General features: G+C 44.2%; 1 protein-coding gene across 4 annotated transcripts in view; it reads left to right on the top strand.

Annotated features, from left to right (window-relative positions):
- AATK (apoptosis associated tyrosine kinase) overlaps positions 1–16,997 on the top strand; it is a 407,310-nt gene that overhangs the window by 344,878 nt on the left and 45,435 nt on the right. For all 4 annotated transcript variants that reach the window (XM_069199741.1, XM_069199742.1, XM_069199745.1 and 1 more), the window contains one exon: positions 10,319–10,452. In XM_069199741.1, coding sequence (XP_069055842.1) covers positions 10,319–10,452 — 134 coding nt within the window. The remainder of the gene's footprint in view (positions 1–10,318; positions 10,453–16,997) is intronic.

The following is a 16,997-nucleotide window of genomic DNA, read 5'->3' as shown; positions in this document are numbered from 1 at the left end:
TTCATATTTTACAAAGTTTTGCATTTCTAAGATGCACTTTGATAGAAAGAGCCGAGAGGCTGGCAGGTGCAGTTACTATATTAAAAAAACAAGTTTACCTCAAGAAAAAAGTCCCCTTTACACTGTTTACAACCCAGTCAAACCCAAGCAGCCAGACTAGTGGCAGGAGTTTTCAAATTCATTCCCACCACCTCAGTTCGTAAGGCTTCTCACTGGCTGCCATTTAAACAGTGCATCATCTTTAAAGTCACTTTCTTGATTTAATGTGCTCATTATTTGGCACAACTCCAGATTTAATTTCTCAGCAGATAAAAAAATATGTCTTACCACAAGAACTCTTCGTTCTTCTGATTGTTTATTCCTGCAAGTTATAAGATGTCTCAAAGCCTGTGTTGGTTCCATATGCATCAAGATCTTTGGAATAAACCACCTAAACAACTTCATCTATGCACTAATCACCTCATCTTTAAAAAAGCAAAAAACTGAAAATGTTGCTATGCTGCAAAATTTTGTACAGCTCTGGCCAGATATTGTTGTTTGTTTAGTCCTAGAAGACCCCAGGATGACATCACTCTTTCTACATATTATTTACATAACACTAGTAGTTTTTACATGTTTGTATTTTTAAAGAACAAGTTACTTACCTTGTGTAACACTCTTTCTAGTAGAGACTCTATCTAGCCCCATAGTCCTCACCTTTTCAATATTTCTAGGCAACAGACTGGATCTGGAAACTTTTCTGCTGTACCTCTGTGTGCTGATCGATGGTGCTGTGCCGCGCCGCACTGACACTGTTCTGCTACAGAAATGACATGCAAACCTATAAAGGTGCCATTCCCGCATGCTCACGTGAATTGCTTTCAAGCCTGTTCGCACCACCAAACCCAGAGGCCCACAAGCAAAATGACTGGTGTGTAGATCCGAGACTTGGGATCTTATTAATGGATAGAGATCAAGCACAGAACAGGAAGAATGGGAGGGTCCATGAGGAATCTGTGCCTAGATAGAGTGTGTACCAGAAAGACCGTTAACTGAAAGTAGGTAACTTGCTCTTCTAATAGAGACTTCTAGTTGTAGGTTCCTCACCTTTTGAATAGATACCAAACGAGTACCTAATTGGAGGTGGGTCTGTAGTTAGATTCAAAACATAAAGTCCTACAGAACGAAGCTATGCAAAATGTCCTTCTCGGCGGACCAGACTTTCCAAACATTAATGCTTTGTGAACATGTGGAGGGACGCCCAAGTAGCTGTATTGGCAAATGTCTAGGGTAGGGATTCTGCTCACCCAACACCGTGGTAGTAGCTTCGGCCTTGGCAGAATGAGCACATAGTCCTTCTGGAGGCTGCTTTTTAGCTAGTGCATAGCAGATGCTAATGTAGAGTACTATTCAGAGGGAGATGGTTCTTGTCTGCACTGCCTTGCCTTTTTTCACTCTAGCGATCCCCACAAACAGCTGAATATCCACACAGTGTTCTCTGGTGAGATCTATGTAAAAACCCAGCACTCCATTGGGGTCCAAACAGTGGAGTCTCTACTCCTTCTTAAAGGGATGAGGTGAGGCATAAAACACAGACAGGGTGATGCTTTGACAGATATGGAAAGTCGTCACAACCTTTGATAAGAAGGATGCATTCGTCCTCAGAACCAGTTTGGCTGGGAAAAAAAGTGGTGTACATCCGGTTAGCACTGAGAGCTTGAAGCTAGTGATTCTGGGCAAGTCACTTAATCTCCCCATGCCTAAAACCAAAATGATTGTGTCCTTGTGTAATGTAACTGATGCTCATGTAAAGCACTCCAATGCCTTTGGGTCAGGTCTGTGCTATATAAAACTGCAAAAAACAAAGAAGTTAAGTGTTTTGGACACTTCTGTCATCAAGCTATACTTGTGCTACATTTGGGTGATATTTGTGCCACATTTGAGCTCTTTTTTTTCTCTGGTGGCCAACTTGGGAGACTTATTTGTTATGCTCTCTAATTTCCTCATTTGCTGCAGTATCCTCAGTAGAAAATGCTTTCAGTTTTTAACATTGATTCCATCAAGATGGTGTTCAGATGTGTCACACTTTTGGCATAAATTCTGAATGTTAGCACTCTAGTTGCTCATTAGAAATTGTAGTAGAGCCGCTGATCACCACAGAGTTAATTGACAGTGTGCTGCTAGTGTTGAAAGTTCATGTTTCAGTCTCCATGTCAGAATGTTTTAATGAAATAGAAGAGGAAGATATTTGAAAACTCACTTAAAACGTGTCCTAATTTTTCTTTCTACATCTCTAACCATAATTTCTATGACAAAATCAACCCCCTCATTACGTTCCTAGATTTTACCACTTTGATTCAATCAAGATGGCTTCAGGTGTGTCACAATGTTGGCATAAGTAAGACTGTTAGTGCTCTAGTTGTTCTTTAGAATACTCTGGGAGGTTGAGGTAGAATCCAACTTGTTGGAAGTTCATGTTTTACTGAGAATGTCAGACTTCATTCTTGTTAGAGATGGGCTCTCTTGTTGGCAGTGGTTTGTACCCTGTCCAAGTAGAGACTCTCACTCTAGTCAGGGTAAGGGACCCATGCAGCTAAGATAACCCCTGCTCACCCCCTTGGTAGCTTGGCATGAGCAATCAGGCTTATCTCAGAGGCAACGTGTAAAGTATTTGTACACACACAGTAACACAGTTAAAACACTACAAAAGGACTCCACACCAGTTTAGAAAAATGGCCAATATTTATCTGAATGAAACAAGACCAAAACGACACAAATCCATACACAAGTAAAGATGTCACGTTTGAAAGGTTGAAAAGAGTCTTAATTCAAAGGAATCAATGATTGTATCTTTTCAGCACAAAGTACCCGAGATGCGTAAAAAACAAAGATGATTCGGGCCTCAGAGGAGGTGGGGCGTCAAAAAGCGAAGCAATGCGTCAGTTCCTTACTGCGCATGGGTAGATGTGTTGATTCTGTCCTCGCAGGAGAGGCGATGCGTTAATTTCCAGACACGCAGCCTCGGTTCCTTACTTCGGTGCGCTGTTGATGAGAAATTGACATCCAGGGGACCATGCATGGAAAATCCAGATGTTCTGTGTTCATGGAGCAGAGTACTGTTATTTCACTTGCAGGACAGAATCAGCATGCAGCAAGCCAGTACAACAGTTTAACAGGCAGAGTGGCAGTCCCTCCTACAGCATCTAGCTCTTCTCCCTGGCAAAATGTACTCAGTCCAGAAATGTTCTACAGTTGTGGTCTCAGAGGTCCAGACTTATAGCCATTTCTGCCAGACACATTCCAGGGGGTTGGAAACTGATTTGTGTAAGCACAGGCAGAGCCCTATTCAGGTGCAAGTGTCAATTCCTCCCACTACTGTAGCCCAGGAAGACCCATCAGGGTATATAGGGCACATCTCAGCTTACTTTGTGTGACTGGCTAGAGTGAATTCACAAACAGCCCAATTGTCATCCTGCCCCAGACATGTATTTCACAGACAGGCAGAGGCACAGAATGGTTAAACTAGAAAATGCCCACTTTCTAAGAGTGGCATTATCAAATATACAATTTAAAAAACAACTTCACAAAAATGTGTATTTTAAATGGGAGACCCCCAAACTCCAAATGTCTATCTGCTCCCAATGGGAAATTACACTTGAAAAACATTCCAAGGCAATCCTCATGTTAACCTAGAAGAGATATAGGCCTTGCACTAGTGAAAAACGAATTTGGCAGTATTTCACTATCAGGACATGTAAAACACACCAGTACATGTCCTAGAATTTAAACACACTGCACCCCGCCAATGGGGCTGCCTTGGACCTACCTTAGGTATGACGTACATGTAGTAAAAGGGAAGGTTTGGGCTGGCAAGTGGGTGTACGTATCAGGTCGGCCTGGCAGTTTAAAACTGCACACACAAGCACTGCAATGGCAGGCCTGAGACATGTTTGCAGGGCTACTCAGGGGGGTGACACAATCAGTGCTGCAGGCCCCCTAGTAGCATTGGATTTACAGGCCCTGGGCACACATAGTGCACTTTACTAAGAACTTGCTAATGAATCAAATATGCTAGTTCTGGATAAAGCAATTACTAGTATCATTTAGACAGAGAGCACTTGCACTTTAGCACTGGTCAGCAGCATCGGCGGCTTCTCCATTAGGGTGGACGAGCGTCCCTAGCGCCCCCCCTTCCAAGTCAGCAGCAGAATCTGCAAAACCTTTCACAACGAAAGGATAATAAATTGTGTTAATTATCCTTATATTATGAAAGGGGCAGGGCATTGTGGGATGACAGGAATGAGGAGAGTGCACTGTGCACTCCCCTCAGAGCGCATGTGTGTTTGGCCTGCCGTCTCGGGCCGGCCAAACACACATGCGCAGTGTGCTGTCTCCAGCCCCGCACTGTGGTACCAGGCTGGATAGAGCAGACACAGGCTCCCAGTCTGCCTGGGAGCGCCCTGCCAATCCTGTGAGGCTCTGAGCAGCAACATGATTGGCCACAGGGCAGGCTGGGAGCCTGTGCCTGCAGCGGCAGGAGAAAGAGGAGCGGAGGCAGACCAGGTAAGTTTTTATTTCTATTTTAAAATGTTTTTTATTGAATGTTACCCTCTTGCGGCGCACCCACCCCGCCCCTTGTGAACACAGCGAGCTGCGACTCATCAGCAGTGGTAAAGTGCCCAGAGTCCTAAAGCAAGCAAAAACGAGATTCAGCACAGGATCAAAAACAGAAGTTCAGAAGCAAAAAGGCAGGGGACACCCTGCAGAACAGCTATTTCCAACAGTTCTCATATGGCTAAGTAAGATATTGTGAATTTACAGAAAATATGCTCTCATTTTAGCTTCTGGAGCATATTCTCTATGGGACAATCATGAGAACACAGTTTTCTCTCAAACATGATTCACGAAATCCCAGCAGTGTAAAATCACCTTAAAACACACAACAATTCCTACAATTAGTATGGTACCATCAACAAATTATTTATATTGAAACTAACATTTGTTATCACTCTTTATTCGTTCTCCTTTTTGTGACCCTCAACACCTGCCATTCACTGCGATGCATGTCAGTGTGTTGCTATTATTTATATTGGTCCCAAGATGGCTGCCAGCATTTCCTGGTTGAAGTGCTGACAGTCAATCTGTGCTTAGGCTCCACCCAGATATACAAATTTGGATTTCCTTTAATATCTCAAACTACTGAACGGATTTACACCATTTAAAAAAAAAGTTTGATGTGTGATCTCCTGACCAAAAGCTACCTTTCTGCCAAATTTGGTGTAGTTCCGTCCAGCGGTTTGGACTGTAGTTGTGTTAAAATTCCCTGTTGGAATTAAAATGGGAAGTACACTTTTTTTTACCCCCGCTTTTTCTTGGCCCCAGCTTGACGGATCACACCAAAACTTTCCATGCTTAACAAGACCCTTGGGCACACTTTTTTATAAATTTTTGTAAAAATTCATCAAAATGGTAAGGTTTAGGCCTGGCAAGTGGGTGCACTTGCCTAGTTGAACTGTCAGTTTAAAACTGCACACACAGGCACAATTAAGTATAACTCATGCCCTAATGTAACTATAACTTGAGCCCTTCAAATGCACTGCTAATTACCCCACAAAATACGGCACTCATTGTATCTTTGATAACATCATTAATAATATCAATGGAATATCTGCAGTAAAACTTTTGACAAAAAACTGTGCATGGTTGAGGCGCAATTTAAAGATAACTTAGGGCACGAGTTATAGTTACTTGAGATAACTCTAACTATAACAGGTGAATTTCTATGGTTTTGTATGTTTAAAATCTGATCCTAACTATAACATCACTGTAACTGTTGATTTCATAAGTGAAAATAAAATATATATTCACTGAAAAAAACAAAGGTTATAGGGATGTTATAGTTAGGTTCTGAAGTTACTCACACAAAGCCATTGAAATTCAGCAGTTATAGTTATGGTTACCTCAAGTAACTATAAACTTGCGCCCTAAGTTAACTATAACTCACAGCCTTGCCTGCAGTTTTCTCATAAATAAAGTTATTGCACATGCTGCAGTGATACTGTCAAGATGCCACAGAAGGTGTCATCAATGATGCAATATGTGAAGTAATTAGATGTGCATGGCGAAGGTGCGAGTTATAGTTACTTGAGTTAACCATAACTGCTGAATTTCTATGTTTTTTTAACACACATACGTAAATATAATCAGCGGCTGGGGTTGGTTGAAGGGCCTGGCCAATGACCAGACCCAGCGGCCAACCCTCCTGCAGGCACCCAAACCCAAGCTGCGCATGCGTGCAGCCATGCGCAGCAAGAGGCTGGATGCAATGGGTGGGTTTTTTTTCCCCCAATTTTTCTCTGGATCTGTGGATTCACTGATGGATCTGCAGGTCCACGGATTGTTAAAAAAAAAAAAAAAATTGGGCAGTTTTTTGCCCATGAACCTGTCCTATAGTGTCAGGATACCTGTATCCTGACCCCTTATGTGTTTTTTTCACTCTTACTTTCCCACCTTCCAGCTGATGCGAGAAACAAAATGGCAGCTGCAACGTTTCTGTCAGGTTGCAGCCAGCCAGTCAGGGCCTTGCTTTTTCCCCAGATTCGCAAATCCAGACCCGGATCCATGGGTCAGGATCCACTTCCCTACATATCTACATTTGTTAAACTCTAATATCTCAGAAACTACCAAACGGATTTACACCAAATCATGAAAAGGGTAATCTGCGTACCAAGATCTAACTTTCTGCCAAATTTGGTGTAATTCCGTTCAGAAATTTGGGTTGTAGGCGTGTCTAAAGACCCTATAAGAAAATGAATGAGGAAAGGCGTTTTGAGACCCCCTGCTTTTCTCAGCCCCCACTTGACGAATCACCCCGAAACTTTCAAGATAGCAGCTGAACTGAGCAAAGTACACATTTTTAAATTTTCTGGAAGATTTGTCAAGCAGCGCCAAAGTTATGTGCAAAACAAAAAACGCTGTTCCTATGGAAACTAGCTCTTAACTATAACTACCTACTGGCGACCACTAGTAGGTAATATCTATATATATATATAGACATATATATATATATACACACATACATATATAGATACATTTATAACTATACATATAAATATATATTTTCACATGCATACACAAAATGGTTTAGTACATTAAAATTTTTGGAAAATACTTGTTCTGTTAAGTATTTCTCCACGCAATGTAATGACTCCTGAAATAAATCTAAGAAAACATACCTGTGATGTTAAGTCTCCCAGTGTACATACTGTGACATAAGGACTCCCAATGTACTACCTGCGAAGTAAACGGAGCACACCACAATTGCAATAGTCTTATTCATTTATGACTAGGTAATTAGTCAGAGGTTCTGAGTAACACAGAAGTGTTGCCAGATTCATTTAATGCTTAAGTTTTTCAAGCAGGTCTCTATCGCAGCAAAGGTGGCAAAGGATGTTGGTTTAATTTGAATGGCAATGTGGTCACCTTGGTTTCTGGCACAGTGTGAGGATGTGAGGGAGCAAGGGATGGAAAGAGCCAGTGACGTGGACCTGGTGACAACGCAATGATTTTGGTTTGCCTAGAGTTCAGCTTGAGTGTGCAATTGTGCAGGAGGGTGGGTTGGCTGACTGAATTGAAGAAGGCCTACACACTGTGTAGAATGAGGACAGAACACAGGTAGATGTGACATGCTGTGGGGATAATGTTGTGCACCCGAGTGAGGGCAGCTGCTGTTGCGTGGAGAGAGCAGACACCTGACCGGAGTTCACACTTATGAAGTGGTGTTCCAGAGGGAGTGAGAAGGACAGCAGTGCATGCACTTGCTGCAGGGAATGATTTGGTTCTAGAGTTAGGTGGTGTTGGTGGACACTTTAGTGGATGAAGCAAGGGGTTTTGTCTAGAAAAGGAACCAGAGGAAGTACAGAAGAGATTCCTGACTGGAGGATGGCAGTGAACTAATTGGTGTAAGCGGGTTGAGACTCAGTAGGCTGGAATTTAGGGAGGTCAAGTGTTCTGTGCATGATGAAAAGGAGGTAAGTGGGCTCCAAGATTAGCACAGATGACCATAATCTTAAATGAGAACTAGAGGAAGACTAGGTGACTGTCAAATAGTACAGCAAGGCACGACGAGGAGAGATTTTGAAGGTGCTCTAGCGATTTGTTTGAGGGGGCAGAGTGAGGAGTTGTCAAAATATTTCAGTATTAAATAGCTTTTACTATATTAAGGGTGTTTTGAGGCCTGTGATTGTTTGCTTGCTTGTACACTGCTCGGCATTCCAGGAGCACGATTTACACCATCAGGATTTTTTTAGAATGTGAATGACAAGGATGAACCGGGGTTGGAGGTGGATAAGGTGCCTTGACCGTGGCATTCATGTTATTAGCGGGGAGGAAGTGGGTCGGTCGTATGAGACTTTTGGTTTGCTCACTGTGGACTGGGTGGATGGGCAGGGCTCTGGATTAGAGCGTGGTGAATGTGGTAGAGTGCTTGCCATTGGAGAGAGTTGGTTAGGGATGGTTATTTTTCAGTTAATGATCAGTGAGAAATTGGTAGAAAATTATTTATTATTATTGTTAATTAATGTCCATGTTGAAGTCTTGGCACTTCATGGATGAAGAGCAGGGGTCTTCAAACTGGGGGGCAGGCCCCGATAGGGGGGCTCCAAGTGATCCCAGTGAGGGCGCCAGGCTCTGGCCAAAAGAACATTTATGTAGATAGCAGTGTTTGTATTAAGTAAAAAACATGTTTATTGCATTTTTAAAAAGGTTACAGAACTTAACTGCAATGTTTAAATAACTCTAGACATATTTAAACATAGCCAACTTAATGGAATAATTATGAAAAATTCTGAGGGGGGGGCGATGATTTAGTTTTTCCCACGGGGGGGGGGGCTATTAAAAAGTTTGAATACCACTAGTTTAGGGGAGATGAGAAGGGTGATTAGGTGGAGTGAGGTGGTGAGAGGTCTGATAACAGTTTCCGCAGATATAGCTTGGGTTGTTTGTACAGCTGTCTTGGAAAGGGGGCCACGATGGATGGCTCGTCTGACTTTTCTGTCTTGGAACTTGAGAGCCTGGCCTCCTAGGGAATTGCCCTTGCCCTCGTGAATACTTGCTGTTCATGTCCGTGTCGAGAAAGGTCTCCATGGAAACGTAGTATCCATCTATACTTACGTTAAGATTTTCCCATTAGGCTCTTTAAAACGCAATTACGCCTCTTGAAAGCTCCATCAACGCTGTCTTGTCCACTAGATACTTAGTTGAATCTTCTGTTAACTTGACACAAAAATATGACTCCAACATATTTAGGTTTACAGCTCAACGAGTCATTTCCACTCTGACAAGTCTAATGGGCACATTTTTAAGGACTTTACTTGCATGTCCCCTCGGGTGAGAAATGATTGCCCCTACAGCCAATTGTCCCTGAAAACTACCTGGACTTTTGGGTCAACGAGCTTCGTCTTACAGTTTGAGTGGCCTCTTTTCCCCAAATGACCATATATAAAAATGTAGATGTCACGCTACTGTTGAAGTTCAGTGAGATGTTCAGTGTTCTATGTCAGTTCAATACGTGCTGAATGTGGATAACACTACTAGTGCACTATGGACCTGAGCTCGTTTTGTGCTTTGCTACAGTTCACATTTCTGCACCTCCGCTTGGGAGGTGACAGAGTCAAGGTGGCATTGCTGTTGTTTTTTCAACATCAACCAGTTGAGGACGTTTATAGTTCTCGTGCGCTAGCTATTATTAAGCATTTTGTAAGTATTACCTTTCAGATATTTTAGTCAGTTTGGCAAAGAAGTTCTCAGAAACAGTTCTCTGAACCCTTGATGCCTGATGCTGCCTTCCTTTCAGATTTTAATGTCCTTTCTTTAGGATCTGATCTCGTTGGTTCCTAACAGGGAAGAGCCAGGAACTGCGAGCAAGCAAAATTTCCTATATGGTCACTCGGGTACTTTTATCCCAGACTCCCTCCAATGGCCAACACCCACTCTCCAACATCTCTGTTCTTCGTCCATGTATACATATGCTTTTGCATTGACTGGTTTGCATATGGAGATGTGTGAGATGGCCGCGCAGAGGTGATTGGCCGGGTACTTGTATATATGCATGCGTGATATCAGCTTTAGTTAAAAGATCAAGCAGCAGTGTCCCGCCTGGTATCAGTTCCTATCACTAAACTTACAGAATTACAGAACCACCGTCAATCTATCTTTATCTGTTAATCTGGCATCTTGTTCGGGACATAACCTTCCAATGTTCCCAGTGTGTAATGTGTGTGGTGTCAGGCTGAAAGCGTGTGGTGTTTATATCCGGTTACTCATGTGCTGTCCTGAACAGGGTGACTTGAAGAGCTACCTCCGGAGCTGCCGGGCAGCAGACCCCATGGCGCTGGACCCTCTGACCCTGCAAAGGATGGCCTGTGAGATATCCTGTGGTCTCCAGCACCTGCATAAGAACAACTATGTGCACAGGTAACATCTCTATGGGGCGTCTGTCTGAGGGGGTGGGGGCCTGCGTAAGAAATAAGCGAAGCAAACTCGTGGTTTAAACCATGCACCGCGCTGGATGCTCATCCCCGGGCTGTCTTAAGTCTGTATATGTCTTTAGTGGGATGAAGCTTCCACTGGTGACCGGGGATGGCACGCCACAGGGGCCCCCAGACCTGACCACGGGGAAATGTCTCGGGTTTGCCTGGCCACGTCTGTCTGCAGTGTCAAAAAAAGAACACACTACTCCAAGTGTGGCTTTCAGACACATCTGGACACAATATTTCGTATATGGCCATCAAAACAGAATACTCCAAATGCCCCATTGATGCATCAGATGTGACCTACAGAGCTATATACAATAATCCATTGTGATCTCTAAAATTAGGCCGAGTACTGCAGATGTGGCCATCAGAATACCACACAAGACTCCAGTTGCTTCCTCAGAACTGGCCACAGAACTCAGACTATGGCCTTGACACAGGGCTTCAGCTTAGACTACCACAAATCAAAACTACTGCAGTTTACATTGGTCGAAATTGGCATAGTACGCCATATGAGCCCTTACTTGTGATCTCTATTAAATATTTTATTTTTTATGTGTAACAAAAAAAACGCCATTTTAGCAGCACCAAGCGACTTCAGCCAGGATACGCACAGATAAGGTGGGAATCTCATCTAGACTGACAGGAATGATGGAAGTGGAAATGTTAGAGCTGAGATGTTGCTGATTGGGGGATTTCTCTGTGTATCTGGTTAGGTTTGTGGTGAGATGGGCCACATGGATGTCTGCTCCTTCTGCTGAATAGAACTTCTGTTTGTGCAATTTAATCTTGCATCCAAGGTCTGGAATGTTGCACGGTCGTAGCCACAGTTCCTAGCAGGAGTGGCGCAGAATCTCCATGCGTGCACGCTGGTGTACACCGAGGAAGGGATATATATGCTTGAGGAGAAAATAGATAAAGAGGCTGCATTTACTGCTGGAATTGGAGTACACAATTCAGTCTTGAGGTACTCAAGAATAATATAAAAAAGTAATTTTCTCTGAGAGAGCAGTGAATAAATGGAATAAATCAACAGCCAAAACAAATTCTTTCAGCAGGTCTCAACACGTATGCATGGGTAGAGGTGGAGACCATTTTGTGGCATTGTGTGCGTGCGACCAACTCTACTTTAGGCTTTTTTAAGTTGCGAACCTATCATGAAATCTCCAGATTGCTCTCAGATGTCAGACCTTCTCAGGTAACTGCAGGGACTACCTCACTGCGGAGGCTTTTATTTATTTTTATATAAAAAAGTAAACTATTTCTTGTTCCGAAGTGCAGTTGGATTCTACACAAGTGCTTATGACCACAAAGTATGGTTTACCCTTGTATAATTTTGCTGGTGTTAGTTATGGCACTATGTTATGGATTTTATTTGTGCTGACATTAAACTGTGTTAACATTTTACCTCTACAGTGAATGTTTGAACCTGTGAAGGAAACCGCTCTATTCTGAGGGAAGAAGGTTGTAACATCATTTTTACTGAGCTATACACCAATTTCCTCTGGTCTGCGTGGAGAAGACCTGTATATCAGTCCCTGAAGGCTCCGGAAGTTCGCTTCCTTTGCACCATAGTCAGCCCCTCGTCATCCCTGTCCTGTATGATCCCTCCCATTCTGAGCGACCCTGTGTGCTTGTGTCCCATCAGTCCTGGGTGCTCAGTTCCCTCCCGGGCTCAGCGGTCCTGTGTGTTACTTTGTAGTACATCAAGCTCATCTCATGGCAATGCTGCTCGTACTAGGTTACCACCTTTTCTGAGCAGTCTTGTGTGCTCATTTCCTGTTCCCCCGAGCTGTCCTCTGTACTCACTTCCTGGCCGGTCGAAAGTTCACCTGTTGCTTCTCATGAGTGGTCGCCAGACCCCATTCCCTGCTCTTCTTGTGCTGTTGTTTCCCATTAATGCATGAGTGGGCCTGCGCATATCATGTTCTGATTGTCTTGAGGCATCCTGCGTGCTCAGTTTCTGTTCCGAGCAGCCTGCATGCTCAGTTCCTGTACATCCTGATCTGTACTGTGTTTTTACCAACCATTTTGGAGCAGCCTTCCCTGCGCTCTTCCTGTGCGCTCCGAGCGGGCCATTGTGCTCATCCCCTATGTGTTCTGAATGGCAGGACTTGTTTCCCGTCCGCCCTGTGAGCTCAGTCTTCAGTCAGAGTGAGTCCTGTCAGTTGTGAGCAGCCCTGTGAGCTTGTACCTAGCTCGTGAGCTCATTTTCTGTGCATCCCAGTCTCCCCGTTGAACTTACTGCTGTCTATCCTGAGTTGTCTCTGCTTGCCTTCTCTCTATCCCGAGCAGCCCTATTAACCCCAAAGTCTCGGGTGGCCAGTCCTAAGTGGTCCTGTGCACTCGCATCTTCTTTCATCCTGAGGGGTAGCGTCCTCGCTTCATACCGTCCTGAGGGGTTCTCTGTGCTCAGTGATCCGGGTTTGGATACTCCTGGGCGGGAGTATGTTGGGTCCCTTTGAGTTCCAGGCGCTTCCATGATTATGTGGGGGTGTTTGTCGTCTGAAGCGCTTCCCTTCTCTCTGCTGGGATCCCCGAGGCGCGACTGCTTTGATGTCACTCCACGGCTTCGGAATGGTCGACTCTGTCCAACAATATCCTGATGCTGAGCGAGTGGGACATGGAGACTCCAGCATCAGTGATTTTGTTGAGGAGGGTGACCGCTGGCTTCCTGTCCAATGATGGCGTGTGTCTAGCCTGAAGGTGTGGTATTGTGTCAGCTGGACAACAACCTACATGATGGACAATACTTTCGCAGTCAAGTGATTCCATGGTATTGTAGGAAAATGGTAGCGAGCACACTGATGGCTGTGTGTGTTCCCGTCTATATACATCCCTCGCTTGTCTCAGATTGTCTACGCCTCTTTTCTCCATCTTCTCTTCCTTCTTGTGTGTCTGTCCAAATAACATTTCTCAGATAGTCTGTTCTTTCCATTACTTAATTCTTCATGTTATGTCGCCATGCAGTGACCTTTTCCAAACCTGTCTCTCTGCCTGTCAAATCGTTACCTGCCTCTCTCCGCTCTCAGTCGTCCGTATCCTCCCCAGGTTTTCTGGTCTCTTTGCGTTCTCTGGCTTTGCTGTAACACCTCTTTGTCCTGTTTTCTGTTTCCTGTTTGCAGAGCTCGACATTCGGGACTGAGGGGGAAAAGTGGAAAAATATGTAGAGATTCTGGAGAAAAAAAATAATTGAGCCAACACTTTGCCCAGTGTACACATCCAAAATTGGTAACAATTTTATTAAGCAGGTCTACTGGAACTGAGAAGCCCCAGATAGACTGGGCGGTGGGGCCAGATTGCAGTGCTTTAAATGGGCCGGTACTGTCCGGTACTCAGTGCTGGCACTTTTTTATTTGGAGAGGGAGAGTACCGTCTCCCCAAGAAAAACGCAATACTTTTAATTGGCGAGTACCAGCACGTCTCAGAAACAAGCAGGTACTCTGATACAGAGTACCTGCACTTCTGTTTTTCCATTTCAAGCACTGGTAGTAACAAACGATAGTACGTGAGCTTAGCAGACAGGAATGGAGAGCAGGTGCAGGCCATCTCTGCAGACGTAGGAAGGGAGAACGAAAGTTGCCACCCTGAGCTGGTTGCAGGCAGACACAAGCTGGAAACACTGATTGAGTGTTTAACCAGCTCAATGCGTTTCTGTGCTTTTGACACCCACTTCCGCTCCCTGATCCTTCAGGGCTGCCATAAGGGCAAATGTGAAATGTGCCTCAGTGGATATATACAGGGAGTGCAGAATTATTAGGCAAGTTGTATTTTTGAGGATTAATTTTATTATTGAACAACAACCATGTTCTCAATGAACCCAAAAAACTCATTAATATCAAAGCTGAATATTTTTGGGAGTAGTTTTTAGTTTGTTTTTAGTTTTAGCTATGTTAGGGGGATATCTGTGTGTGCAGGTGACTATTACTGTGCATAATTATTAGGCAACTTAACAAAAAAAAATATATACCCATTTCAATTATTTATTATTACCAGTGAAACCAATATAACATCTCAACATTCACAAATATACATTTCTGACATTCAAAAACAAAACAAAAACAAATCAGTGACCAATATAGCCACCTTTCTTTGCAAGGACACTCAAAAGCCTGCCATCCATGGATTCTGTCAGTGTTTTGATCTGTTCACCATCAACATTGCGTGCAGCAGCAACCACAGCCTCCCAGACACTGTTCAGAGAGGTGTACTGTTTTCCCTCCTTGTAAATCTCACATTTGATGATGGACCACAGGTTCTCAATGGGGTTCAGATCAGGTGATCAAGGAGGCCATGTCATTAGATTTCCTTCTTTTATACCCTTTCTTGCCAGCCACGCTGTGGAGTACTTGGACGCGTGTGATGGAGCATTGTCCTGCATGAAAATCATGTTTTTCTTGAAGGATGCAGACTTCTTCCTGTACCACTGCTTGAAGAAGGTGTCTTCCAGGAACTGGCAGTAGGACTGGGAGTTGAGCTTGACTCCATCCTCAACCCGAAAAGGCCCCACAAGCTCATCTTTGATGATACCAGCCCAAAACAGTACTCCACCTCCACCTTGCTGGCGTCTGAGTCGGACTGGAGCTCTCTGCCCTTTACCAATCCAGCCACGGGCCCATCCATCTGGCCCATCAAGACTCACTCTCATTTCATCAGTCCATAAAACCTTAGAATAATCAGTCTTGAGATATTTCTTGGCCCAGTCTTGACGTTTCAGCTTGTGTGTCTTGTTCAGTGGTGGTCGTCTTTCAGCCTTTCTTACCTTGGCCATGTCTCTGAGTATTGCACACCTTGTGCTTTTGGGCACTCCAGTGATGTTGCAGCTCTGAAATATGGCCAAACTGGTGGCAAGTGGCAAGTGGCATCGTGGCAGCTGCACGCTTGACTTTTCTCAGTTCATGGGCAGTTATTTTGCGCCTTGGTTTTTCCACACGCTTCTTGCGACCCTGTTGACTATTTTGAATAAAACGCTTGATTGTTCGATGATCACGCTTCAGAAGCTTTGCAATTTTAAGAGTGCTGCATCCCTCTGCAAGATATCTCACTATTTTTGACTTTTCTGAGCCTGTCAAGTCCTTCTTTTGACCCATTTTGCCAAAGGAAAGGAAGTTGCCTAATAATTATGCACACCTGATATAGGGTGTTGATGTCATTAGACCACACCCCTTCTCATTACAGAGATGCACATCACCTAATATGCTTAATTGGTAGTAGGCTTTCGAGCCTATACAGCTTGGAGTAAGACAACATGCATAAAGAGGATGATGTGGTCAAAATACTCATTTGCCTAATAATTCTGCACTCCCTGTATGCTACCTAGCCAATTATATAATGTCAGTTTCTGCACAGGGGTGCCCCAGACTCAGTTTGTGAAGGGGCATGTATCTCAGCCTAATGGGGGCGGAGGGCCCATTGAAAATTCATGCTCCCTTTCTAAAGGTACCTTGGGAGGTGAGCTAAATGTGCACCACCTTTGGGGTGGCACAATTTTAGCACATCTTGTCAGTGCCTTTTTAGGGTTGATGCAAGCACTTTAGCCTGCTGTAATCTCTCTGTAGGAGTCTTTAGTGTCAAGCGCAAGAACTCTAGCCCGCTGTAATCTCTCTCAGGACTTTTAACCACGCCCAACCAATGCCCATTTGTTTCGTTGGTTTGTGGACTTGCCTTTTAAAAAATGCTTGCTTTCATTTGTGAAAGGCATGCATACGTCATGCCTTTTCCTTTGTTTAGCCCTCCTCGAGCACACCAACCACTGAAACATACAAGGCTCCATGTTTTCAGTATGGCTTCTGGACTACTTTTTTTTGTAATTTCCTATGCAGCGCAATCTCGCTGGGTAGTAGTCGAGCGTTTTGAATGACATCGACCCTGTTACATGGATAATTGCACATTTGCCGATACGTTTGACAGCGAGCAAACTTCTGTTTCCTTTGTATATTCCTTCTTGCTCATGGCGTGGCACTTTAAATCACTGAGGTGGTTTGCCTTGCTCATAAGGGGTGGGTGCAGCGCACTGGAGGAAAGGGAGGCTAAAATGTAATTAAAAATAAAAATAAAAACTTACCTTGCTCCTCGCCACGCCGCTCCTCTCCTCCGTTGCAGGCTCCAGGCACAGGCCCCCACCCTACCCTGCGTGGCCAATCCTGATGCTCCATCCCTGCAACACAGTGCCGGGCTGGAGAGAGCCTACTGCGCCGCATGTGTGTTTGGCTGGCCCAAGACAGCTGGCCAAACATACATGCTTACTGAGAGTAGTGCACAGTGCACTCCCCTCACTGCTCACCATCCCCGTGGCCCTGCTCCTTTAACAAACAAAACGATAATAAGCAGGGTTTATTATTGTTTTGTTTGTTAAAGGTTTTGCAGCTTTTGCTGCTGGCTTGGGGGTTTAGTGGGGTGGAGTGACGCTCCTCCGCCCTAACGGAGGAGCCACCCCTGTTAAATCTGTATTACTTTTCATTTTTAATTTATGTGGCAATAAAAGTC

This window comes from Pleurodeles waltl, chromosome 7 (genome assembly GCF_031143425.1).
Source record: "Pleurodeles waltl isolate 20211129_DDA chromosome 7, aPleWal1.hap1.20221129, whole genome shotgun sequence".
NCBI classification, from domain to species: Eukaryota; Metazoa; Chordata; class Amphibia; order Caudata; family Salamandridae; genus Pleurodeles; species Pleurodeles waltl.
Note: the sequence above shows the minus strand (reverse complement) of the source record. Positions and strands in the feature narration are given on the sequence as shown.